The sequence below is a fragment of the Oryzias latipes genome, chromosome 6 (genome assembly GCF_002234675.1).
Source record: "Oryzias latipes chromosome 6, ASM223467v1".
NCBI lineage: Eukaryota > Metazoa > Chordata > Actinopteri > Beloniformes > Adrianichthyidae > Oryzias > Oryzias latipes.
The window spans coordinates 10,395,893-10,422,406 of record NC_019864.2 but is presented as its reverse complement, the minus strand read 5'-3'; the positions used below and the strand labels follow the sequence as shown (position 1 = coordinate 10,422,406).

General features: G+C 42.0%; 1 protein-coding gene across 3 annotated transcripts; it reads right to left on the bottom strand.

The window, feature by feature from the left end:
• Positions 1–1,808: 1,808 nt before the first annotated feature.
• On the bottom strand, positions 1,809–20,563 carry sin3a (SIN3 transcription regulator family member A). 3 transcript variants are annotated; one of them, XM_011475873.3, is made up of 21 exons: positions 20,474–20,563; positions 13,454–13,670; positions 13,046–13,228; positions 11,551–11,657; positions 11,163–11,457; positions 10,836–11,084; positions 10,603–10,755; positions 10,053–10,223; positions 9,899–9,988; positions 9,703–9,821; positions 9,401–9,611; positions 8,903–9,019; positions 8,550–8,788; positions 7,051–7,234; positions 6,390–6,969; positions 6,143–6,312; positions 5,891–6,064; positions 5,520–5,612; positions 5,283–5,377; positions 4,985–5,177; positions 1,809–3,533 (listed from the first exon to the last, which is right to left on the bottom strand). In XM_011475873.3, the coding sequence occupies exons 2-21, from the start codon at positions 13,637–13,639 to the stop codon at positions 3,303–3,305; spliced, it is 3,840 nt and encodes a 1,279-aa protein (XP_011474175.1). In that variant the 5' UTR covers positions 13,640–13,670; positions 20,474–20,563; the 3' UTR covers positions 1,809–3,302. The 3 variants fall into 3 exon arrangements, with proteins under 3 accessions (XP_011474175.1, XP_020559490.1, XP_020559491.1); XM_020703831.2 differs by lacking the exon at positions 20,474–20,563 and adding an exon at positions 16,875–17,252; XM_020703832.2 differs by lacking the exon at positions 20,474–20,563 and adding an exon at positions 16,875–17,251 and having other exon boundaries at positions 10,068–10,223.
• Positions 20,564–26,514: the final 5,951 nt, after the last annotated feature.

The window sequence follows — 26,514 nt, the reverse complement described above, 5'->3', positions numbered from 1 at the left end:
CAGTGATTGGTCCAAGTTGGTCTGAGTCATCATTTCTATGGCAACCACTCTCTTCAACCAGGAGTGACCTTGTTGGAAGTCCACACCCCTACCATTTGAAAATGGGTTATGGAAAACTGCATGCTTTGATGCAAAGAACTAGAGGCTGTGAGCTGCCTTGTGTGTGTGTGTGTTCCTGTTTGTGTTTGTGCCACTGAAGAGTGTTGACAAAAGCTTGCATGCAACCTTATGCAACCTCTGTCTTCCCATCACTGCCTGCAGAAACAAAGATTTCAAAGGTAAAAAAAACTTTTTTTTGTCTGTATGTGTTTTATCACAGTTATAAATTGACAATTATTTTTGGTTTTCTTTTCTAGCTGACCCAAGGAAACACTAATCTGTCCAATGCAGGAGTTTGCACACGTTATGTAAGAGCGCCAGACATCTCTAATCCATTTATAGAGGGGAGAGGAGCCTGCAGTGGGGGAGCGTTTTGTCATCATGGAGACTAATCATCCTATAAAACCAGACATCTCAGCGGTGCATCTGCTGCTGCAGAAATACAGAACAATCCTGTCATGAGCAGAAGCGCCTGTAGATTTCCAGAAAGCACTGCAAAAACTCAAGCAGGTGGGATGAGCCTCCTGGTGGTTTGGTTGCCTCACCTGTCCGCTCTGATGCAGGTTGAAAATATTTTAACAACCCTGCAGTGTTGACAACATTTTAGTGCTAGAAGCTGCAGAAACAGTTCCACTAATTCAGGAGGATGAACTTCCAGGAGGCTGCAGGGGAAGTCCCCCCCTTAAAGAAGTCCTTGTTAGAGCTGGAGGTGTGACTCTCCTACTGCAGGTGCTTAATGTTCATGAAAGCGTTGAAATGACGTTTGCTGGTGTCAAACTTTCTACAACGATGATCTACAATTTTTGGAGCCTGCAGTAAGACAATAAAGACCACAGATGTTTAATATTTCCTATATTTGTATGTTCACATAGAGCTAAAACCAAACGTGGCAGTCCTATAATACTTAAAAAAAAACTTTTTATATTTACACACTGTAAACTTGTTTTAGTCTCAGCTTTTAAGGTGGTATAAATACTATCATCACAGGCACTATGGAGTTGAGTGGAAGTGAAAAGGTGCTCTTGTTTGGATGGCATGTCAGCTCCCCCTGCAGGAATGGAGTGGTATTACAATCGAATCGTCTGTTTTTAGTCTCTCTTTTTAAAAAACTGCTTTCATAATTCCAAAGTGATAAATATCGGTTACATTTCTAGACACAACGTACACAAAACCTATTATTTATACAACTGAATATTTATTGTTTTTACTGAACCAAATTGAAGCCTGTTTTTTTAGCTCAGAACTAGAACAGTTCTAGAACAGGGGATTTAACGGATACCTGTCAATCATAAGACTACACCCCTGATTAAGAGAAAAGGAAAGAAAAACCTAACAAAACTTCATCTTAGCACGCCATGGATGCACAATCACACAGCGAAAAACCCGTTTTTGGGACCCACAGTCAGTAATAGTGCGTTCAGTTTTATTTAGTTGGTTCTTTTTACATATTGGTAAAGGAGTCTGAGCCACCTTGTGGCTTCTTGAAGAACTAACACGCCTAATTTTTTTTACTTATTTTTAAATGTGCTTCAACCTGGAAGTTGAAGACTTGCCAAAAAAAGAATGCTGCTAATCTTGTATATTGTTGAAATGAACCCAAACTAGAAACTAAAAGTAAAAAAAGGTTAGTTTGACCTTTTAACCTTTTGAACCTGCTGTTGGTTTTGGGGCCAAACACAAATCAAAGGAATAAATGACACACAGAGCCATTGAAAGCTACAAATGTGGTTTTTTTATTACTTTAAATAATGTCTAAATAAAGAGACTAAAGACATGCTTGAGTGACTTTTTCCATTATCAAAAATACGGTGAGGTTGGCAGCGGAAATCTACCCAGGGAGGGGCGTCTGGGGGGAGGGGGCAGCGAGTTTAAACCAATCAGGTGTCACATTTAAAGGAAAAAACCAAAGTCAAAAGTTTTTTTTTAGTAAAAACTGAAGGACCGGGACACATTTGAACTTTTCTTGGAGTTTTTTTTTTTACTACAGAGATTAAAAAAAGCAACAACAAATAAAGAGGGCTGGGTGTGGGGGGCAGCTTTTTCATGATCAACTCCCTTTGGTAAAAACCGTAATAAATGGTCTTTTTGTCCTTTTCATATACAGACTAACTTTAGCCGTTTGTCACTAAAGTCCACATAAGCTTGGAAAGTATTACTAGCACAACAACACAGATCTGTCATAAAAAGTCTGAGACTATTTACAGTGTATTTACAACATAGTGTGTGTGTGTGTGTGTGTGTGTTTAGCTGGTGTAATGGCAGGGGGCACGTGTGTTTTTTAAAAAGGTTGACTTCCAGGGCGGCAAGGATTGTGTGTTAATAGAACTATATAGAATATATATACAACACAATACACTGGAATCCATGTCAGTCAGTGTCCGACATTCACAAGCTGTACAACTTTACAGTCTGAGACCAAACAGTGTTTTGAGGCAGTTTCTTTTCTTTTTTTGTCCTTTTCTGGTTTGTTTTTCTTTTTAAAATATACATTAGATGCAACAGTGCTTTTCTAAATAACCCCCAAAACAGAATTTAGGGCTCAGGCACAGTTTTTTTTCATAATGCTGCCATGTGTTTTGGAAAAATACAAAACAAAAAAACAGGAAACGCTCCTCCTGGTGACGGTTGGTGATGGGGATTTGGCCGTAAACGCAGGAATGTCAGAACCAGATCTGTCTGATCTTCCTTCTCTAAAACCTTCGATCTGGGCGTCCCAGACGACCTCCTCTTCTTAAATAAGTGCACTTGTCCGTCTTTATTGATTTCTGTGAATCCTGCGTCCCCGGGTCGATTCGGATGGAGCTCTGATGGCTTCGCCGGCAGCGAAAGGCGGAACTGACGCCCGGCAGAGATGATGAAGTAGAAAAAGCACCACTCCCTTCGTGTCTCGGGCTCACACCGCGCAAGGAAGTATGCCACGAGTGCTGGTGGGAGCTCAGGTCTGCGACTGGAACGGGAACATTCCTTAAATGTTGGCACCAGAAGCCCTGTAAAAACCTGGGCTCAGCTAAAAACGCTGGTTTCTAGAAAAAAAAAAAAAAGAGGAAGAGCAACACAAATGCAATCCTGCCGCCCTGGCTGCAGCTTCACCCGGCAGCGCGCTTGGTTTCCATATTGGCTTTAAAAACACTTTAATAAGCCCTCAGGTCTACATCTACTTCTGACCCTAGAAGTCCGTCTGCTCCCTGCGCCGCTCCTGTCGTTTAAGGAGCCTTGAGGGGCGTGCCGTACTTGACGCGATACTTGTTGATGTTCATGAAGTGGAGGACCTCTGGGTGGCGGCTGGTGGTGCACGGCAGGAGGCCATCGCGGCCTTCGCCCATCAGCCACTTGTTGGTGTCGGCGTTCATGTCCCGCGTGACGTGCACTTTGGCCCACGCATCCACCCACGCCTGGAAACGTCTGTGCAGCCGCGTGCTCACCTTCTCGTGCGACTGAGGAGAAAGCAGAGTCATTCAAACGCTGTCATTCACGAACGGTAACCCGACACATGCGCTCGGTGTGGATGTTCACCAACATACCCACAATTCATCGCAGCATTTGATCAAAGGATTTTTGAAAATAAATCAATTTATTAACTATAAGAATATGGATCCATGTAAAATCGTTGGTCTCAGTAGAAATGTGGGAACATTAGGTATTGACCTTCTTCCATCCCTCTCTCCATCCCTTCCTTTTGGGGTTACGAGTTGCTGGAGCCTATCCCAGCTACTGTTGGGTGAAGATGGGGTACACCCTGAACAGATTGCCAGTCGGTTGCAAGCTCACACAATCACATTCCCAATCTTGAGACGCTGTGGACTGTGGGAGGAACTGGAGTGACCGGAGAAAACCCGTGTGTGCATGAGGAGAACATGCAAACTCCACGCAGAAAGGTCCCCGCCAGGATTCTAACGTTCTCGCTGTAAGGTGAGAGCGCTACCCGCCGCACCGTGATTCAGCCCTCGCATGATGAGAAAAAAGTTACAGAGGAGCAGAAAAGGAAAGTGGGGTTACAGAGAAGCAACGAGTAAGATCTGCTAATATTTCCCATGATGCACTTTGAGTCTGAGATATCAGCCACAACTTTCTTGAATCTGATTTGAGCTTTACAGACGTTCATTTTCTTCCAGCACATATTGTCCTGCGTTCTGATTGGTTGTAGACCTTGTCAATCAATCTGTCCAGTTTGCTACATTTACTTTTATCGCGATTGTTATCGCGATCAGATCTTTGTTTTCAGTCTATATTACAGCCCTTTTTCTTTTCTATGAAGGTTTGAAAAAAAGTCATGGATCTGACTTGTTGCGGGTTATTTTTTAGAACGTCACTCTTGCGATAAACAACGAAACACTACATGCAAAGACATGGGGTCAAAATAAAGCTTCAAACCTTTTTTGCAATACAGTTTTTGCTTTTCTTATTTCATAAAAACCACACTTGTAGATTATTTTGATAGTTTGATGCTAATAATAAAAAACTTTTAGGGGGGGGAAAGAGAAAACTGTAGAATCAAAAATTATGTTTTCGCCATTCTTTTAAAAATTCTTTTTACCTTTGTTTGGACTCAAACGTTCATATGGAATCATAACAGCAGCTTTTCTTTCTTTAGAAATTAGCTTATTTTCCAGTTCGGGTGTTTTTACCAGACCACATTTACAAGAATCAGTTCTGTTCTGTCCATTACTATGGTGTCTTTTTTGGGACAAAAAGCTATAAAAGGTTTCATCCAATACGAACAGGACTGCAGAATAGACTGAACAGGAGTCTAAAAGCAGAAAGAAAAGTGAAGTAAAACAGTCCCAAAAACCTTCAAAAAACCTGAAAAACTCTGGTCATTTCATGTAAATATCGGTCCTCTAGAACAGATGTAGAGGAGCCACCCCACGCTAAAGGAGATAAATACCTGGTGAGCGCGCATTAGTGCCGTGCGTCGATACATGTAGTCCTCAGACTTGAAGACGTAGACCATCTTGTAAGAGTTGAGTTTAAACATGCACTCCATCTTCTCCTTTTCTAGCGATTTCTTGCCGCCCTCACAGGCTTCCTTATCCAGCTGCTCTCTGCCTTTTTGGTACTTCCTGATTCGCCGCAGATTCCTGGTTTGCGGAGGGGAAAGAACGCCCGCAAAAGATCCATATTTGTCCAAAAAAGTTGATTCATCTGATGAAAAAAAAACAAAAAACTAATGTGTAAGAACTCACCTGGGAAGAAAAACAGGTTTCTGAGCGAGATGTTCCCTCAGCTCTGGAGTGGTGGAGTCTGAGTTTAAGTAGCGGTCCACATAATCAGACCAACGCTGCAGAAACACAACCAGGATGAAACTGAGGAGCTCACAAATGCCACAAACATAACCCCCGGTGAAGGAGGTTTGTCTGCAAATAAGCAGACAAATCGATACAAAACAAACAAAGAAGAAGAGAGCTGTGAGGTTGTCCTACCTCGACCTCCATGGGCTCGTCTGAGTTCTCCTCCTCTGTGTCCAGCAGCTCCACGGTCAGCTGCACCGTCCCTCTGCTTTTAGAAAACATCACCTAAAAACCAGCAAAAGTCAGAATGAAGTCACAAAGATGGCAGCTTTAAAGGATGGAAAGAAACATGCGTTGTCTTGGCTTCTGAACAGCTCACCACCTTCAACAGTCACTTTACTACAAAAACTAAAATTCAATTTAATAGAAGTCAGATAAAGAAAAGCAGAAATAATCTTCAGTTTTAGATTGAATTTGACGTAGCTTCATTATTGTGCCCCTGGTCTTTGCAGTGCAGGACTGCTGTGGGCCAGCAAGACATTAGAGAGCGTGTTTCTCCTGACCTTAAAGCAGTTTTCATCAGACATGAGCTGCTCGGCTTTCCTCTGGTAGACCCCCTCTGCAGTGCTCCTGGCAGACAGCGTGGACAGGGCGCCCCCTGCTGCGCCGTTTGCACTCTCTGCCAGGTAGAGGTCTGTCACCTGGACGCAGATCTCGTCGCTGACTATGTGCTGGAGCTGTGGGGGGGGGGAATGGAGGTTAGCTTAGAAAGGCACCGACTCGGACAACGGCCCGGTGGAAGGGCGGGTGTTTACCTGCCGGACGATGCTCTGGATGAGCTTGTCCATGGTGAAGGCGATGTAGGCATGGATGGTGAACATCTCTCTCAGCGAGTCCTCATACTGAGAGGCCTCCATGTTTCCGTCCAGAAGGTTCTTCACCATCTCCAAGAATGCCGAGTAGTAGTCTTCCACTTCAATATCCACTGTGGACAAGAGATTCAAAGCATGAGTCCCTGGATTTCTGGCTTGGTTCAAGTTGAAGCTGTCTGCAGATCCTTACTGGGCTCCTTCAGGCGCAGCTGGATGGCGGGGTTGTCGTTCTTCTCTTTCTTCAGTCCCAGCACCTCCCTCTCCCAGTCCCGCTCCCGCACCTCCTCCTCGATCTGCCGCTCCGCCTGCCCGTACAGCCGCAGCAGCCGCGAGCACAGCGTCTGGTGCAGCCGCATGAAAATGTACCAGTTGTTGTTGACGAAGAAAAGGTTGTAGGCGTCGTCGCAGCCGCGCAGCTTCTGCGCCGCCGTGTTGCTGAACAGCAGCTTGGACTTGGAGGGGCTGCCGCCGGCGGCAACGCCATTGTGCTTCTTGCCGGCGCCCTCTTCCAGGTCCATCTCCTCTTCCTCCTCCTCCTCCTCCTCCAAGTCTGAGAGCTCTCCGCGCTGCGAGAACAGCATGTCGGGGAGGAAGTGGTAGATGATCTGCTTGATCTTGTACTTGTCCTCCTTCTGAATGCTGGTCTGCCGCTTCACGTGATGGATGATGAGCGCCGCCGCGTCCTCCAGAATCTGGCTGTCCTCGTAGGTCAGAGTTAAATGCGGGCCGGTGGGGGCGGTGGCGTTCTCCTCGGTCGCCTGCTCCTGGCGCTGTGGAGCAAACAGACGAGCGCTCAGAACATTCCTCGCATACCTGAACGGCGTTCACAGAGAAGCGGAGCGGAGGCAAACCTCGTCGTAGATGCTTTCAATTTCATTCAGCAGCGACTTGGATCGAAGCACTTTGGTGTCGTTTTGCTTGAAGTTGATGCCTTGATGGTCCAGAGATTTGAGGTAGTACTTCTCGTTCTGCTCCCTCCAGATCTTGTTGAAACCGCGCTGGGCTTCCCGCCACTCTTCCTCCTTTGTTTTTAACCTGATTAAAGAAAACATTTTTCAGCCATTTATCTTCAAATTCCATAAAACATTTTAAGAGGCCGCAGAAAGTTTTACTTTTAGATCCTGTTAAAGATAAAAAATTGTGTTTTTTCAGTGTATTAACATGTTCTTGAGGCAAGAACTAAGCTTAAAATTGCATTTCTGAGGATTTCTTTATTCAAGAAGCTGTGAATCATGAGACGATGAGTTTGAAAAAGATCATATTCATTTAAATATGCTGCGTGGGCTACAAAGCCTCCTGCTCTGCTCCATTCTGATGCAACCACTTGCAGACAAATAGATCCATGTATGTCTTCATTTTTCGTCTGAGCTGGAATCTGGATCACAACTGTACATCTGGATGACTCCAACATTATTGTTGCACCGCTAATGTTAGCTTGGGGGTGTGAGGGGCTGTAATCCAATGGGAGAGTGTGTAAACAGAGAGTTTCTATTAACAGGGACGGGAAGGGGAGGGGGGATTGCTCTGTGCCAACAGTCCAGCCTACAACTCAGATGAAAATTCTAATAAACTACTGCCTCTCTGCAGAAACTATGTCCTAGAAAACAACACAGGTCTTTGGATTTTGCCCAAAAAAAAATCAAAAAACATAAGAAAAAGGGATAAGGGCCGACGTGCAGAAATGAACGCCCCGAAGCAGAGGATGGTTGCTTCCGTGAAGTGTATTAATGCTGATAATGCTCACTTTGAAGGCCATTAACCCTTCCATATAATGGTCACTTACTAAAATTCAATCAGTTTTTAGTACTTTATTCTGGTTATTTTTTCAGCTTAAATCACTTTTTTCAACAACAAAAAAAGCGGACTAATTGTCACGGTAACTTAATAATGCGCAGCTTAGCCAGCACAGACCTGGACTGCAGCGGCAAAGGAAAGCGATATATTTTGATCGTCATGAAGGGATAAAAAAAGCATCAATTCAGAGAGAAAGTTCACCTCTCAACGCTCGTTTTTGTCCAGATGATGAAGCTTAATTTGGTTTTAAAGAAGCCAGCGCAGTGATATAGAACATTTAAGACCGGAACTTCTTTTTTAGGCGTGCATTATCACCGTGGATTATCACTTTTTAATGCACACCCAGCAGCCAATCAGAATCGAAAATTCCCCCGGACCATGGTTAACCAAAATGAAAGGACCACTGGGAAAGCTTTTACAATAGATCAAAAGATAATCAGAGTGGGACTTCAGAGACTGATTCCCATTTTGTCAATATAAAAAAAAGAGACAGAATAAAAAACGTTTGAGGCTAGGAAACTTGCTACAGAATTCAGGGCTGTAGTCCTGTGCGTACCTTTTTAACACGATGGGCACGGAAACCGCCGGGTTTTTCTTCAGACCGTCGATGATGTCGGCTGCCTTGTCTCCATATATCCTCTGGATGGCCTTCCGGTGGATGACCTCCGAGGAGCCCCCCAGTGTGTTGTCCAGGCGAAACTTGGCCTGCTCCTCCGCAGACATGCGGGACAGTTTCCACTGCACCGTTTCCAAGACTCGGATGGTGGCCAGGTTGGTCTCCAGCACGACGTCCAGCTGAATGGAGTAGAAAAATCCAGCTGCTTTACCTTTTTCCCCCCTCAATATAAGTTTTAGCTCAAACAAGGAAAAAACGCATGCAGAAGCTTTTGAGATGAGCTTAGTACTGACCTCGAAGCGCTCGTCCTCACACCTGTAGATGTGCTCTTCATACTGCGTTTTCTTGGAGCTCACGAATGTGGAGTCCTCAGACCAGGAGGGGAAGGAGACCCAGGTATCGTTCAAGACCTGAGAACAGCGTCAATGTAGACACAAACAGTGAATGAGAGATGCTGAAAATCAACTTAAAGCGATCCACCAACCCGCTTTAAGACCCCCTCCCATCATCTATTGGAAAACTGTTCCAAGTGGTCTTTTGGTTAGGATTATGCCGTTTTCAGCCAAAATCTAAAAACCTCTGTTTTTTTTTAGAACATGGTTTCTGCAGAGCAGCAGGGGTTCATTAGAAATTCAGAAAAATGTCATAAAAACATGTTTAAAAACATTAAAAAAAACCACAATTTGAATCAGAGTGGGTCTTTAAGGTTCTGCTTCCCTTTCGGGCAGAATTTAGTACCAATGTTTCCAGGTGGAAGAAACAGATCATCTGCATGTCAGAGGTTAGCTCACCTCTTTGCACAGCGGCGTTCTGCCTGTGCATTTGGGCTGCTGGTAGCTTTTGGGCAGGGCTCTGTAACTGGACCCCAACCTCTTACAGGATGCGTAATCGATCTCCATGGCGATGCCCTCGGTTGCCCGCTCCTTGGGGTACGTTTCGATGTGGGACATTTCCCGGTAGCCCAGGAAGTTTTTGAACCAGTTGAACAGCTCTGGGAATTTTCTGTAAAAAAAGAAAAGAACAAAAGAGGGTTTTTGGTGTGAGGCTGGTGATGAGAGAAATCCCGGCTTCCACGGATGACAAGATTACTCACCCTAAAAAGGGCAACACCAACTGCACCAGCTCTGCCCTGGAGATTACCTCCTGATTGAAGATGACCAGACAGCGCAGGAAGTTGTCGTAAGCCTCGGCGCTTCGCAAGGCCTTTCGCACCTGGGACACAACCACCAAGTTAGAGACATTTTAGGAGGATCTACCTTTTAGAAGAAAAAAAACCCCAACACACTGACCTTCTCAAAGAACAGAGATTCTGTGCCGCCTCCATGTTTGCTGGGATCAGCAGCGGAGGGATCCTTTAAATTCAGCAACTTTGGCTTCTTCTGCAGATTCAAACACAGCAGTTAGAAAGTGTTGCCTTCTCTCCTCTGCAGCTTTTTGACTTACAGTGACGCTATGAACCTTGACGGGGGGCGTGCTCCCTGGACCGGTGTGGCGGCGCATCTGGCAGCCATTCTGACTGGGCCGCTGCTTGTTGTTTAGCTGCAGCTTCTTGGTGGTGAAACCGTGGTCGTTTCGTACAGACTCTGCCTTCTCTGCCGTGGTTTTATTCAACAGCTGGAAGGAGGACACAACGACGATTGAACGGGGCGCCACAGTATCACGCTGCGGGTTTGGCCCCGCCCCCTGCGACAGACTTAACCCTTTAACACCAGAGCGTTAGGTCCTGTGTTTAAATGCTGATGAGTACTGAAACACTAACTGTTTCCAGCAGGTTCTGCGGCGGAGAAAAGCGGCTTTGTGCCCTGATGCAACACTTTTGGTTTATAATCAGTTGCTTTTCTGCGTATCAGAATCTGCTGATTGATCGCGTTACAGAGTGACCATGGATCAGAAAGAACGTGTTATTTAAGTATCGCTGGTGACAGCCCCGGTGTTAAAGGGTTAAATGAGTGTCATACGTAATCATCCAATCAGACGTTGCTCTCCTGCTTACCACTGAGCTGTTGGCATCGGGTAGAAACTGCCCGAACTCTGACAGCAGGTCCTCTTGGTTCTTGAAGAGCCTGGCAACCTGAGCGTACACCTCCTGCTCTGTCAGAGCCGGCGTGTAGTTCCCTCCTGCCTCTTTGGCGTTGCGCTGCTCCTTCTGCAGCAGACAGAAAGGTGAGCAGGTGCCACTCAACTTGTACATTTAGAAAACCACGGGAATTTTGGCGAGTCTCTGACCTGGTAAGTATGGAGGATCTCCAGGAAAGCCTTGTAGATGTCCGGCTGACCCTGAAAGCGGTTTTTGATCTTGTTGACATAGTTGATGGCGTGGTTGAACTCCACGGGCTGGTTGTTTTGCAGGGGTGGGCCAGTGGGCGTCCCGCTGAGGGGCGGGTGGAGCTGCACCGGCGGCGAGCGGGGGGAGGTGTACGCTGGGATGGACGGACTGCTCTGGCTGCTGGGTGTCAACACCTGGGACTGAAGAGGCTTCGACGTGAAGAAAAAGCGTTAAACCGTCTGTCGTGGAGTCGCGGACTAAAGAAGAACGGTCGGTCCGCCACTCACCTTGCTCGGCTTGGGAGGCGTGGGCTGCGTCAGAGGAGGAGGGGCTGCGGTGGTCGGGGCAGATGGCAGCGGCGGCTGCTGCTGCGTAGCTGCTCCAGTTATGGGGATGTTCTGGACTGAAATGCCATGCGGGGTGATGTGGTGGATCTGACCGGGCGTGGTCACGTTGACCAGGTCGTTGGTCTGGACCTCGATCTTGTAGCCCGGAGGAAGAAAAGTATTGAAGCCCATAATAAGGTCCGGATGGCCTTTAAAGAGCTGCGACACTCTGCTGATGACGCCAGGAGTGTCAATGCTAAAACAAGACCGGAACAAGAACACGGCAGAACGTTAGCAGAACTCCAGCTGGATTGTAGTCATCATTTCTGTGTATTTTTTGGAACCTCACCTTTGGGACTTAAACTCTTTCATTATATCCAGAAAGTCATTGTAGACCTGAGGTTGGTTCCCAAACTGAAGCTTTACTTGATCCAAATAAGACAAAGCATCTTCCACCTTTAGGAGAGAAACATTTCTGTCACCTACCAGATTACACGCAACAAAATAACCCCAATTCCCAGAATGCAGCTGTAGTAAAGCAAATACGGCAGGCCTAACATTTTCCAGAAATCTTCCTCAGGAGGAAACACATGAGGATGCAAATGTCTGCAACTCTGGCCTCAGACTTCCAAGTAAAACATCCTAAATCCTTTGAGCGTGAACGCAACAGAGAGAGGAGAAGTCGCATCAAATAACATTTGAAATTCTTAAATGTTTTTAAATGGTCTTTTTTTTTTTTTTTTTTTACACAAAACATTCATTTTTCCTTCTTTTAACAGAATCGTGTGGTAACGCAGCACAAACAGAAGCTGCTTATATTATCAACAATGACCATAGTCAAAAAAAAATGTATTTCCTTTTGTATTTATGAGATTAAAATGCAGCTGTTATGACACTGACACATGACAGGGACTAACACGGTTTAATTCTGCAAAAGACTATTGTGAAATGTGAAAAATAAAGGATCAAGTGCATATATTTCAGCATGTTTTAACTCTGCCATGAATAAGTCTGTCTCTTTAAATTAAAAGTAACAAAAGTAACCTCCATGTTTCCTTCTGCAACAGAATAGAAAAAAAGAAATCCAGACTGCATCTAAATACACTTTTTCCGCTTTCCAGAGGGCAATTGAATAAATTAATCATACTGATTCAAACTAAGCAGAAAAGAGTGGAAAAATAAACGTATTTGTTCATTTTGAACAGAAAAACCTGCATACTTTCTGAGTGAAAACTAACTGTTGAGAAATGTGGAGGGTTTAGTTCTCTTAAGGTTTCCTCACATCAAGGCTGACATTCACACTGAAGATCTAAATCTATTTTTTTTGAATTACGCTTTTACTTTATGAATCTGATAAACCCTTTAACTCCGGCGGAGCTTAAACTCCAGTGGTGACCTTGTCTCGACTACTGTAACTCTTCAACTGTTGAGGAAATTTGCACAGCAGATTTTGAAGCTGAGAAAAGCGACTTTGCGTTGATATTGTGTTGATACTTTGTAGTAGTAAAGTGTTTACACGATCAAAGCATGTTAGCTGATTCTGTCGTGGAGAAAAAAAACAAAACCGATGAGAAAAGAAAGCTTTTCTCCGCGTCAGAATCAGCTGCTTCATGTTGATCGTGTTAATGGTTGAAAAGTTATGGTATGTTAAGGAGCATTTTTTATTTAGGGGTTGGTGGTAACATCTCATAGACTGCCTAAACTTTACTTTTTCTTAAATAAAAAAAAAAAAATTTTAAATATGAAGAAAAAACAAGTAAATAAAGAAACTCTTGTGCCGCTTTGGTCTGGAGCAAAACCAACGTCTTAGTATTCAGGCAGAGCAGGTTGGCTCATGTCTAAACCTTGAGTCTCTGGAACTGCTGGTGTCCCTGTGCAGATCCCTGTGGAGCTCCTGTATGGCCATGGCCCGGCATCACCGAGGGCCCATGGGACTGAACCGCTGGACTGTGGTGGTGAGATCCCGCGTGCACAGCTGGGCTGGGGGCGTGTCCATGCCCACCACCGCCTGGGGTCACACTAGGAACCTGGGATAAAAAAACAAACCATAAATAACCCTCCCTAACTGTCATCAAACCCAGAAAGAAGCAGGGGGTAAACCAGAGTACCCCCCACACTAAATGAAAGTTCATACAGGCAGTAAAAATGTGAAGAAAACGTGTATGAAAAATTGCCGGAAATGTCGGTCCCTTTAGAGAACTTCTTAAACTCAGAACCTTCAGAGCTGGCGGATCAAACACCGTGTGCAGTACCTGGTATCCCTGTGGGACCGAGTACTGGACTCCAGCGGACGGCTGCATGCTCTCAGACACGGCTTCATACACAGCTGGAGCTGGAGCGGGGGCCAGGACCCGATGCTGGAAGGCCTCTGCGCTGCCAGCCAGGCGCCGCTGCTGGGACGCGAAAACCGTTTCCTGATCCTCCAAACGCCGCTTCATTGTGAATTCATGCTCGCGAGAGCTGTGACACCTGGGAATGAAAAGACTTCATCAAACTATATCTAGTTATAAATCTGCCTCCAGTTTTTGCTGTCACTTTTAGGGAACACATGGCTAAATATTCAGCCACTTGTACGATGAATTTATGGACCCACATCGTGCCAACAAGCCACCTTTGAAACTTGGCTTGGACTTTAAAAAAAATGACCATAGATTTAAAGAGACATAAAGGTTCAGCTGCACCAAGAATCCAAGAAGTTCACTGGAGGAGAGCATTGATTTATTCATTCCTTCATCTGCTAAACCCCCTTTAGTCCTGTGCAGGGGTCATGGGGGATACTGGTTTAAATAGTTCAAATTGACTAAAGAAACGGGGGGAAAAGGGATTTTTGGTACAATCAAATTATAACGTTTAATTGCAGTTCATTGCAGTTGCTTGTCAGCTGCAAAAAATAAATAAATAAAAGAAGCAACTAACTTTATTATTAACCCTGAGTAGTCTGGGGCATTTTTTCCTTTACAATTGGCTCTATTATTTATCTTTGAAACTGTTTTGTTGCAATGCTTGATATCCATCTTTTTGTACAACCCCAGCTTCTTTTTTAATTTTATTATACAATAATTCCACAATGGACCTAAAACTGTTCAAAAACCTCACTTCAAAGAGGTCAATTTTGTCATTTTTATCAGCAAAAAAAAACAAAACAGAAAATCATAATAATTGAAATTAAATTGTTTTTATGTTTATAACAAAAGATCAAATATATAGAGAGACAAAGCATGTTTAAAAAGTGTAAATCCACAAATAAAGCAAAGAAGACAGGCATAAAAAAGTGAAAAACATCTTTAAAAAACCCCACAGATGAACCTCAACTCTAACTCACTGAGTCTAAAGACTACTAAGAGTTTAAGTCCCACTACGATCAACTATTGATTTACGTTCAAAGTGTCCCCAATGTTTTATTTACGTAAATGCAGGTACCGTATTTTCTGGACTATAAGTCGCCCTTTTTTTCATAGTTTGGCAAGGGGTGCGACTTATACTCCGCAGCGACTTATATTAGAAATAAATTGAAATAAATACATTGTTAACCCTCCTGTTATGTTCATTTGTGAGGAACAGAGATGATGTTCCTGGCTAAATTTGATGTATGAGGTATGTTAAGTGTTAAGAGTATGTTAAGTGACTCAGAGAATCAGCAAACTTTTTTTTACAGTAAGATCTTGAAGGCTAACAACATAATATTCTATTTTCCAATGATTTCATAGATTCAGAAATGCAATAAAAATGACAACTGTTTCTACAAATACAGGATGAAAACAGAGTATTAGTTGGCCAATGATGCTTCATGAAAAGAATAAATAAATACGTTTGAGAAAAAATTACTGTGAAATTATTAGATAAACAGTCTGCTATGATTGTGTCATTTAAGGTTGTGAAAGTTAAAATGCGACTTATAGTCCAGTGCGACTTATCTGTGTTTTTTTCTACTTTATAATGCATTTTTGGGCAGGTGCGACTTATACTCCGGTGCGACTTATAGTCCGGAAAATACGGTAGTTACCACAATCAGAAAGCCAGTGTCGTTTTCTAGGATATAGTTTCTGCAGAGCGACAAGAGTTCATTAGAAATTCACCTCTGAATTGTGGGCGGGACTATTGGTGAGGAGTAAGTCTAGCCCCGTTTCCCATTATCCATCTGTTTACACCCTCTCACGGGCTTCCAACCCTTCACTCCCCCAACCAACATTACCACAGAAACAAAACTGGCGAGCAGTATTATTGATATCTAGCCATATATTTTTGAGCCAGATGCCAGCTCGGATGAGGAAAACGAAAACAGACATGGATCTATTTGTGTACAAGTGGATGCATCAGAATGGAGCGGAGCAGAGAGCTTGTGGCCCGCAGTTTCCAGCTTCAATGTCACAGAAACAAGCTTTTTCAAAGGGCTTTTTTGCTCCTGACTAATTTGAATAAAGGATCCCAAAATGCATTTTTCTTTAGCTTAGTTTTCTTCAAACATGTCCTCCATCATCAGAAAAAATGCCAAAAGAAAAGTTAAGAAAAGAAAAACAGTTTTCATTGGTCGGAGTAGGTCTTTGAGGCTGTTGGATCCAAACTTTTAATCAAAATAACACCATTTTAATTATTCCACGAAATATCGACTACATCAACATAGATTTTGGGTTTAAGTACTACTACTGGAGATGTATTTGGGAGCAGCATCAACCATCTGGAGACTCACTACGAGTGTGTAAAGGTGATGCATTTGTCATGATCAAAATGGTAGCATGTACTAAATGTGCCCCTTGCAGAATCCGCAGCCAATCAGGCACGAGCGCCTTACGTCAGCGATGCAACAAACAGGTGCTGTGGGAACGTGGGGAGTCCGTGTGCCATTCATAACTTCCTCCAAGACTGCAACAGCCCACATTGTTCCTGAGTGAACGGTGTTCTGCAGAAAAGTGGCGAAAACCCCCACGTTTTTCCAGCACCTGCCCGTCGAGTCCCGTTGACACCATGACAAAAACAAGACGAACATGTGCAGCTATTATTATTAACGCTCCGAATCCTGGCGGTCGGCAACTAATCTCCCTATACACAAAAGCCAAGCTGCACGTAAAAGTGTCGAAAAACACCAACTTTGCAGACTGCAGCGTTTCCATGTCGAAAGATGACAACACTTCACTCGCCATCGCATTCGTGGCCTAGCAACACAAGCAGCGACCTCGAGTTTACAGCGCCCCGCACACCCGCCATTTAAGAGCGCGCCGTACTAGGACTTCACCAAATTCTGCCCAAATTCTATCAGGTAAGACTGAAAAGGTGCCGATTTACTAACCGCATCATGAAACACCAACTACCGAGCATATTTTACAGTTAATTTTTTTCAAATAACTTATCGAGAAGCAGTTTTGTTGCCAGGGGATCTGGAGTGTCTGTTAGCTGCTAGCTAATGTAAACAACACAGAGCACCGTCGGGGGCTTCGGGGAAAGCACATGATGCAGGTAACGCCACGAATTCCTTCTGTTCTGCTGATGATAAAACTCTTGATAAATGCAGGAAGTCTCAACAGCTGCTCTTTGAAACTGTTTGCAGCGCGTCTGTTATTGAATGACATGTGAGAAGAAGACGCCGCTCCCCCGTGCAGTCCACTAAAACCTCTGCTAGCGAAAGGGAGCTAACCAGTTAGCCAAATTAGCTTTGTGAATGAATTTAACCGAACTCACCCCTCTCCCCAACAGCAAGCAGAAGTTAGCAGATGAATTCTTAATCCGTTTGAGGTGGATTATTCGCCGCACTTCGGGCTTGAAAATTAGCGAACGAGGTGCAAACGTCAAGAGCTATTTGACAGTGGCGACTGATTTAAAATAAACAATAGAAGCAGCGGCTACAAACTGAAAATCTCCTTCCAAGACAGGAAAACAATCTCCGTTCGGTTAGCTGGAGAGATGGGCGGAGTTGAGAGTGAAGACCCCGCCCCTGAATGCAACTATCGGCTGTTTCATCCACTGGATCCGCACATGGGCGGGGCTACGACGTGTGTTGTGAATTTTGAACTGAGTGCTTATGGTATAGTTGGTTGACAAGCCTTCAGCTTAGGACATGAAGCCCCACCACATTAAAACGGTTTTTGGAGAGTCATAAATTAGAAAAACATATACATATAAAATGAGAATTTTTTTTTGCCTACAAACAATTAAGAGACAAGCAAATTATGTCAGTTATTGGACATAGTTTGAGGTGGGAATAATGCATAAATCATATTTAAAGACAAGTTGTTGTTAAACAGCTTGGTTTACGTCAGGTTACTTTTAAAAAACTGTTCAAAATGTCAGACAAGCCAAATATTTTCCTTCTGTACCTTTGTTTTGAAAACTACATGTTGCTGCAGCTCTTAGACATCATTAGGCGGAAATGGAAATTCTACAAGATTTCAGAGTAGCACTTTTTATTAAAGCTTTTTAATGTGAACAAACGTATTAGTGGGCAACACGAGCTTAAAACGGGGCAAAAACTGTGATTTATTTATTTCAAAAAGGATATAAACCATAGTGTTCAGATTTGTAAAGCTGTTACACCGGAGCTTTAGCTCCACTCTTTACATTCTTTCATTAACTGTAACTTTTCAAGCCTCAACGCGAACAACATATTCTTTTGCGGAACACGGCAGCGTTGCACCAGTATGTAACACTTTATACACATATCGGTGAATATCCGCTTTAAAACTAGCATTGAATAACATTACTGTTTCCTTTGCTGTTGTTCACATTTGTTAACAGAATTTCTTCTCATAAATTTATGACTTTAATCTGTAAATGATGAACATATAACTTTATTTTATTATTTTTTATGGTGGCCTCATTTCTCCGTATGTTCTGGAAAAAGCAAATATGTATGGGAAAATAGTCAAGACAGAACATTCCCGGCCTTCAAAGGTCAAAGTGCAGGGTAAGATGAGAGGGGTCTTCCAAATAAAATGCTGTGCCAAATTATCATAAAATGTACCTTTCTGGGACACGCTTCAAAAACAGGGAGCAACCAAATCAACTTTTTCTTATGAGGGAAAAAAGATGCTCAAAAAGTGTCAATGCAAATCATTTGTGGACCGTACTGGGACACAAATGTCCTGGTTAGAAGTGAAAACGGTGATCTGAACTGTACCTGCACTAATGTCTGTGGTAATAGGAGTTTTTTGTAAAATGAAACTATTTAGTTTATTCAGTTCACACATGACTGCAAACATTATTTGGTTAAAGTTTTGCTTTGCCTCAGGCTGAGTTTGAGTGATGTCATCGGATGAGAGGAATATGATCAGCGGATAAGTGGTAACAATCAATTGGTTTTTAAATTTGATTGATTTTGTACCGGTTTAATATTAAATTACATAACAAAAGTCATTAAAATGTAGCTTGTTTATAATTATGTAACTGCTCTAAATCATTTTTGAAAAATTGTATAAGCTGGTTTTACAGTTTACCCGTCGCATTGGAATTGATTTTTAGTAAAAACAAATCAGATAAAAGAAAAACTAAGTTAAACTTTATGAGGAAATGTTAAAATCCTGCAAGTAAAATGTTTTCATCAACCAGGAAACTGACTCAAAGTGTCAAAATAAACTTCCGCTACTCTTTCAAAATAAAGGATTTCTGTATCTGTGACAGGAATTTAAGCATCGCGCCAAGAACTCTAAATGATAAATGTAGAGCAATAAAATACAAGTTATTTGTTTAGGTGGAGAAATAAAGTTTGCAAAACACAGAAGACCCGGTCCAAATGTAACTCCAACGCTTTCAGGGTGAATCGATGCCGTTGAATTGACGCGCGTCATCCGTTGTGTAGCTGGCCCGTCGGTCGATGTGCATGTGGCATATATTAAGTATTGCGTCGATGTGAATTATCACATGTATTAAACAGAAGCAGCTGTCTCGCTTCTGCTGTTAAACTGCTGCATCTTTGGTGTGAATTGAGGGATAATGGATGCGCTGAAATACATTTACGTAATGAATTGGGCGCTTCCTGGAGTCCTCGAACACGTGACTCCGCGAGGAGGGAGACAAATAGTACCTCCCACTTCTTCTTCCACTTTCGGCTTCTCCCATCAGGGGTCGCCACAGCGAACAAGTCGCATGGTAAATTTGGCAATGTTTTACGCCGGATGCCCTTCCTGACGCAACCTTCTCTAACCGGGCTTGGAACCGGCAGAGGTAGAGAGGGGAACAGGGAGCAGCCTGGAGTCGAACCCGGGTTTCACGGACGGAAGGCGCCGCAAACCAGCACGAGCTAAACTGGCTCCCTAAATAGTACCTCCCACAAAAAGTATTAAGGAGACTCGGTAGCGAATCACGAAACAAGACGGTCGTTACAAATCCTCTGAAAGGTGTAACTTCCCCAACAAACCCTCGCCCACGACAGGCGGAGCTGCGACAGCAGCCCGGGATTCCTCCTTTCAGCAGGCGGAGGAATCAGCAACGACGTTAGGCGGCAGAACACACACTCTCAGACGCCCTCGTCCCAAGCGGTTTTCCATTACTGTGCTCGCCCGCTCTGCTATAAATCTTTATACCCTGTAACTACAACTAGTTTATTTGACGTTGTGTACATTAAAAGAGTTCATTTCTCAGTTGGGGTGAGGGTCCCATTTCCGAGTTCCGAGCCAAAGCATGCATTCAAACGCACTGCGGGCGGTGGAAACACCCCCCAACAACTAGCTGTTTCCGCGGTCAAGAACGGTCGCTCCCTCCTAACAAAGCCTCCTCCGCTTACAGAAGCTTCACGGGAGCCACATAGCGGGGGCCTCGGCGGTGTCCTTTCTGGACGGCGGTGGCCGAACCAGTCGTCCTTTCTAAACAATGCCAAAGTCAACGAGAAGGCGAAAAGACCGCTCCGGCCGTTCTCCGCGACCGACCACGGAGCACCTCCATTTGTGTTCTGCGGAGGGGATGACCGCCCTCAACGTGTAACAGTCTTTGTTTACTTGTGTAGTCGGGAGGGGGTAATATGTCTAACCTGCCTCCGCCTATACGAAAACGTTTGAAGACAAGCATTACATGTTTTACGACGCGCTGCGGACGAGTCGCGAGGCAAATGGATCGCCGCACAGCCCCCTGGGAAGCGTTTACCAGGCGCGCGAGCCCGTCCACCACGCTTCTGACTGTCGCTGGATATCCAGCTGCCGTTAAAGGCGCTAAAAGCCGTCCTACGAATTATTTCACGGTACCGAATGACGTAGCGGCGGACGGAACCGACACTCTCCTAACATAAGCCGCCCGTTACAGTAGGAAGCAACAGCGGGAATGATGTTTAAGAAAGGCAGCTGTTTACATACCCAAGAAAAAGACTCCTTTACTCCGGATTCGTGTTTGTAACAAAATAGTTGGAAACGCCCCCCTCTGTGGGCATTGGCGCGTCCCAGAAGACATACGTCACTTTGTTTTGAATATGACCCGCGAAAAGCTCCTGCGCTTTCAGGCAGGAAGCTGGGAAAGGGGCAATACTGCTGTTCATAAATGCTGCATTATTATTCAAATTAAGGGAGTTCAACGTAAAAGTTCATACATTACATGTATGTACCAGTTAAAGACCTATTCTGTTCATCATGTTTAAAAGCGTTTTTCAGTGGTCTTTAAATTATGACCATGCTTTTTTTTGTCTAAACCAAAAAAACCGTTTTTTTTGTAGGACTGTTTTTCAACCTTTTTTGAGCCAAGGCACACTTTATCCTTGACAAAAATCCAGCGGCACACCAGCATCCAAAAATTAAAAAAAGGAGAAACTCTATAGTCTGTATTGATCTACAGTCTCTCTGCAATCTTTTACCCTGGTAGTTGTTTTTCCCTCCAGTTTATTAACATGCAATTTTATGTAACCTCACAAAAAGAAAATATACTTTCTAAATAGTGTTTTTTTATGTTGGTGCAAAGGCAACTGTAATTTTTGAACAATTATAAGATCACAATATGTTTGATAAATTTTACACAAAAGGACTAACATTATCTTTTCATCATCATTCTTATCAAAGTGTCTTTATCGCTACCGCGATTTAGCCGCAGCTTCAGCTCTGTTTTCGGAAAAGTCCCGCCCCTTCAACTGTCTTCACCAATCATCCTCGGAGCCTTAATCATACGTCATCAATCTGACCAATCAGAAGTGGTTAAAGTCTTCACTCAAAGTCTTCTTCTATCAGCCTTCCCTTCTAAACGTATCCAGACAATGACTCAATCAATACATGAAGACAGTAGATGTTAGTGTTGAACATAGAGGCTACTTACTTCGGGGCACTGACCACCGAGATGGGCTGCCATTCTTCTGACTCTCTCAGTGTGACTGCCTTTGATTTTTCCGGAAGAAAAAAAACAGTGCCCCCTACTGGTCGTTCCTATTACGCATTTTGTATCAATTCGGTGTCTCGGAGAATAGTATAGTTTTAATATATCTATTAGCGTTTAAAAGTGAACGTCATATTCTCTATTCTCTATATTCTATTTTTATTTTCCTTTAAAGTTTTTTTAAGCCCTGCAACACCCAATGAAGGAAATACGTTTAGAAGGGAAGGCTGATAGGAAAATTCTAATGACCGAGCATTCCACTGGTATTTAAACGCAGCATTTACGGACGAATTTGTGAGACGTGAAAACAGTCTCACGGTAGATCCGTGCGTAACTTTGGCTTCGTGTGTGCGTAACAAGGAATTTGTGCGTGTTTTTTAAAGATGTGTGTGTGTAAGTAGTTTCAAGCTGTTGTAATCTTAATTTGCCCATACCTAAATTGCTTTTTGTATTTTTTTCATTTTATATTTTTTTAACTTCTACACAAAACGTATTATTTGAGTAACAAATCACGCACAAATCCAAATTTATGCACAAATCCTAATTTACGCACGCACAAAGCAAGAATAAGTGTAGCGACCTGGGGGTTAGCCCCGCCTTCAGCCCCTAAGGCTAATGGGAAGTGGGGAGTTTAGGGTGAAACATTGAGTCAGAGGGCTGGAAGCTGAAGTGACCCTCCATGCTGTTTGGGCTGTATGTGTACTTGGAATATATGGGCTAAATGCTCAAAAGGGAACATCGTCTCTCCTCCTGTTTATTCTGCTTGAAACTGTCCGGGGTTGTGCGGTGTATGGGACACGGACAACTCTCCAATGAAGCCATCTAAATAGCAGTCTTGCTTTCGCTACCCCGCTCAAGTGACGGTCCGGCCGGATCGTTACAATATGCATACAAAAATCCTAATTTACGCATAAATCAAGAATTATGCACGCACAAATCCGACTGAGTCTAATTTCTCTCCATAGTTTTTAAATCTTCTTGATGAAATCAGAGGTCAACAGTTTAGTTCTTCTTCAAGGTTTGTGTTTATTTACAGCCAAACATCCCAGAGTTTGGTCCAAGTCATCTTTCTAACTGAAACACTTTTCTAATAATGTCTGAATTATTTTATATGTTAATTTTAAGAAGAAGTAATAACAACATTTAAGAAACAGGATTAAGGTGAAGTGACCAACAGACACAGTTAAACTAAATTGAAACAATTTAATCATCTAAAAAGAAATACAACATTTTTGTTAAAGTTTTCAAAGACTTCATCTTTGATTAAGACAATAGGAAAACTAATAAAACTTCAACATGTTCACTTTTTGTGTAGCTACAGAAAACATGCATCTAATGTTAGTTTTTTGTGTAAAATTTATCAAATATATTGTGATCATATTGATAAAAAATTACAGTTGCCTTTGCACCAACATAAAAATATCACTATTTAGAAAGTATATTTATTTTTTTGTGAGGCTACATAAAATTGCATGTTAATAAACTGGAGGATAAAACAACTGCCAGGGTAAAATGTCAAATAATTTAGTTAAAAATTATTACTGAAAACTAACTTATCTTCATTACATCTCTTAGAAAAAAACAGCTGCAACTTCCATCTTTTTCTGCCACAGTTATCACAAAAATGCACGTAAGATTGCAGAGGGACTGGAAATCAATACAGACTATGAGCCTTTCCTTTTTTAATTTTTGGATGCTGGTGTGCTGCTGGATTTCTGTCAAGGATAAAGTGTGCTTTGGCTCAATATAGGTTGAAAAACACTGCTTTAAAGACACGCTAAGAAGATTCAAAATAAAATCTATTTGTCAGAATAACCATTTTTGCTCCTGCCTTTTTTTTTACGTGTTCATGCTAATCCAAATATTTTTTTATGATTTTTTTTGTCTTTATTGAAAGTTATTCAAGTTATAAACGGACCAGTCAGATGCCTCCATGAAAGTTTGTGGTCTCACATAAAGAGGATAGAGGGTAGGGGTTGTACACATCCAACAAGCTCACTCCCGATTGGCTAGAGTAGTTGCCATAGAAATGGTCACTCAAACCGACTTGGACCAGCCACTGCTTACTCACATCGTGTGGTTCAAAGATGGCGGTTTCTGCATAAGTGCATAAGTGGCGACTGAACTCATTTGGTTGAAGATGGAAGTTAGTCCATTTTGGTCCAGACATCTGAGCAAGCTTTAATCTGACAGGATCTCTTTGTGTTTACAGTACAAGAAGCCTAAATCCTGTCCCTTCACTATTGTTTAGCAGTGGGCACAGTTCTATTCAGAGATTTACTTTGGTCCCATCTGGTCACATACTGTGCAATATTTCTGTATTTGTTTTAGTTTTAAGTTTGAAATATGCTTTTATTTTGCAAAGCACATAAAAGTGCCTTTTAAATAAAGTTTATTATTATTTTGTCACCTTGATTTTTAAGTGCTACTATTGTGTTTTAATTATTGGGGGGAGGTAGGAGTTACTTGTTTTTCTTTAACATATTTTATAATATTTTTTATGCTGCAAGGTGGCTTTTAACTACGTTTCCTTTAATACTAAAATGTTAGGCTGTGAAACAGGTAAAAAACATCCCAGTGTTAGAAAGGTGCTTCTGAAAGGAAAACTGCCTTGCTTTTCCTGGACTTTAACCCTCAACAAATTCAATGAGGCATGCAAGACGTTGCTTGTCTGTTTTTTTTCAGTTTGTCTTTGTGTTGCATAATCTCCCCCTGGATGCTGACTATTGAATATATCCCCAAATGTTTAACTTCTTTAAGCCCCTGATGCCTGAATTTATTTCCAGATATGATAAAATTCCACTTATGTTTTTGATTTTCAGTAGATGCTAAATTAAGGTAATATTGGAGCCAAGGGATTAATTTATCAAATATTATTTTCCACTGAGGTAATGTGAGTTTCAAACTGTTTCTATTTCACTGTTTTCATGTTCATTCATTGATAAGCAGATACAAAATATATATATATATATATATATATATATATATATATATATATATATATATATATATATATATATATATATATATATATATATATATATATTGTTGAGGTAAAAACAATAATATGGTTAAATGGGCTTCTACTTTTTATATGTATACATATATATTTTAGGCAAACAGTTTTATCATTTAAGTAAATAAGAATATAATTTATTTGGGGCTAAACACACTAAATATTGAAGCGTTTGGACTAGTTAATGCTCTGAATCAGAAAGGGAATTTCATTAGGAAAACCTTAGACACATTTAGTCTTGTAGGACAAAACTATTATTACTTTAGGGTTTTTTGTAATGCAGGGAATGAATACTAACATTTGTTTGTTATTATGGTATGTGAAAAAGATGCTGCGACGGTTAGGACTTTATTTTGTCCATTTTTTGTTCTCGGCTAAGAACTGCAGCAACTTTTCTTTCATACAAAAAAAGCAAATTTTTCTCATCAATTTTAAATTTAATTATTTCAGTAAATAATTTGGAAGTTAAATATATATGAAAATATGCGTAATACAAAAAAAGCACTTGTAATTTCCAATTAACCTTTAACTTTAACATCAGTAACTCAAATAAAAACAAGAAACCTTTGATTAACTTTGTTAAAAAAGGGAAAAATCAAACTGCTAATTTCCCAAACTTTCGTCAGATTAAGTACAATAGGAGCAGAATTCTTATTCTAATAGTTTTGTTCCATCTTCTATCAAGTACTTCTATCAGTAATCAGCAGTTTGGAGGTAAAGGGAGCACTGGAGAACAGGCAGGGTGGCAAATGCTTACGACCAGGATGCAGCAACCCGGGTTTAGTCTGAAGTTTTGCTGTTAGCCAACAAGCTAAAATCTTTCCGCAGTTGTGTGTCAAAGAGTTAAACCAATAACATGACTTCAGATCTCAAGTCACATTAAAAATACTCTGTATTTTTTGTTCAATTTGAGATCACATTTATGTGCACAACTGGGCTTCTCTGCTTTTTGTCCAGACACTAATAAACATTTCCAAAAAAAAACATGAGGTGGAACTACCTTCTTTCTTGAAACGGATTACTGCTTTGAAGGAGAATCCTAACATCTCCAGAAAGATGCGTCTTCTGCAATAATAATTTGGAATTTATGCTTGAACTTAAATTTGTTCCTTTCATCAGGACTCTTTTAAGTAACGGTATTTAAGTGCTGACATTTAGATTTAGACTTTAGGCTTTTTGGTTCCTGATGTAGAATTCGTTAATGTTGCTGTTCTATTAGTGTTTGATCTATTCTGAAGGAAACATTCAAATCATCTCAGGTTTCAAATTATGAATTTAATCCCCTGGCTTCTTGTTTTTAACTATCATTTCTGTAAAACAATTTTTAAAATTGAAACAATTTTTTGTGTGTTCGTTAAATCACATTTATAAGGGTGTAAATAATAGAATTTGACCAATTTTTGTTTATTTCCATCTACTTCTTAGCAATTTCTTTTGGCCTCGAGTGAATTTAGACCTTTTTTTTTTTGGAACAATAACGATTCACTAGAAGGTTGCTGACTGGATTCTTCCGGCTCATGCACTGAAAAGATCTTTTCCCAACATTCTCTCCTATGAAATATTAGTTTGTAGCATTGACTGTATACGAGAACTGGACTGAGTGACTCCTCCCCCCCTGGCGTTCTAAATAGGAAGAACCTGCTGGTTCCAAGAAACCAAAGACTTCTATAGAGAAATAAACACCTATTACTCAGTCATTCTCTGTCAGAATCACCTTTCTTGCTCTGATAATCTTTTTTTCTTCTTCATATTTTTGTCTATAGTGAATGTGATTCAAGTTATAAACAAATCCGGTGCCTCAAAAATATGGTGGTGTCATGTCGAAATGTTTGACAGATTTTCTCGAGCCAGCATTGGAAGGGGTGTGCTATTCCAACAAGCTCCTTCCTGATTGGTGAGAGTGGTTGCCATAGAAATGCTGACTCAGAGCGACTCAGACCAATCACTGCTTAGTAAAAACTTCTGGTTCTAACATGGCAGCGAGTCAGAAGTAAACCATTTTCTATGACTGACATCACACTAACA

What these genes read in the sequence shown, in the direction of transcription:
- sin3a (XM_011475873.3), bottom strand. Translation starts at nt 13,639, where the DNA reads ATGAAGCGGCGTTTGGAGGATCAGGAAACGGTTTTCGCGTCCCAGCAG. An exon ending in AGATCCTCCATACTTACCAG is followed by an intron (nt 10,756 to 10,835) that starts GTCAGAGACTCG and finishes TGTCTGCTGCAG; the next exon opens with AAGGAGCAGCGCAACGCCAA. An exon ending in GTGAGGACGAGCGCTTCGAG is followed by an intron (nt 8,789 to 8,902) that starts GTCAGTACTAAG and finishes TACTCCATTCAG; the next exon opens with CTGGACGTCGTGCTGGAGAC.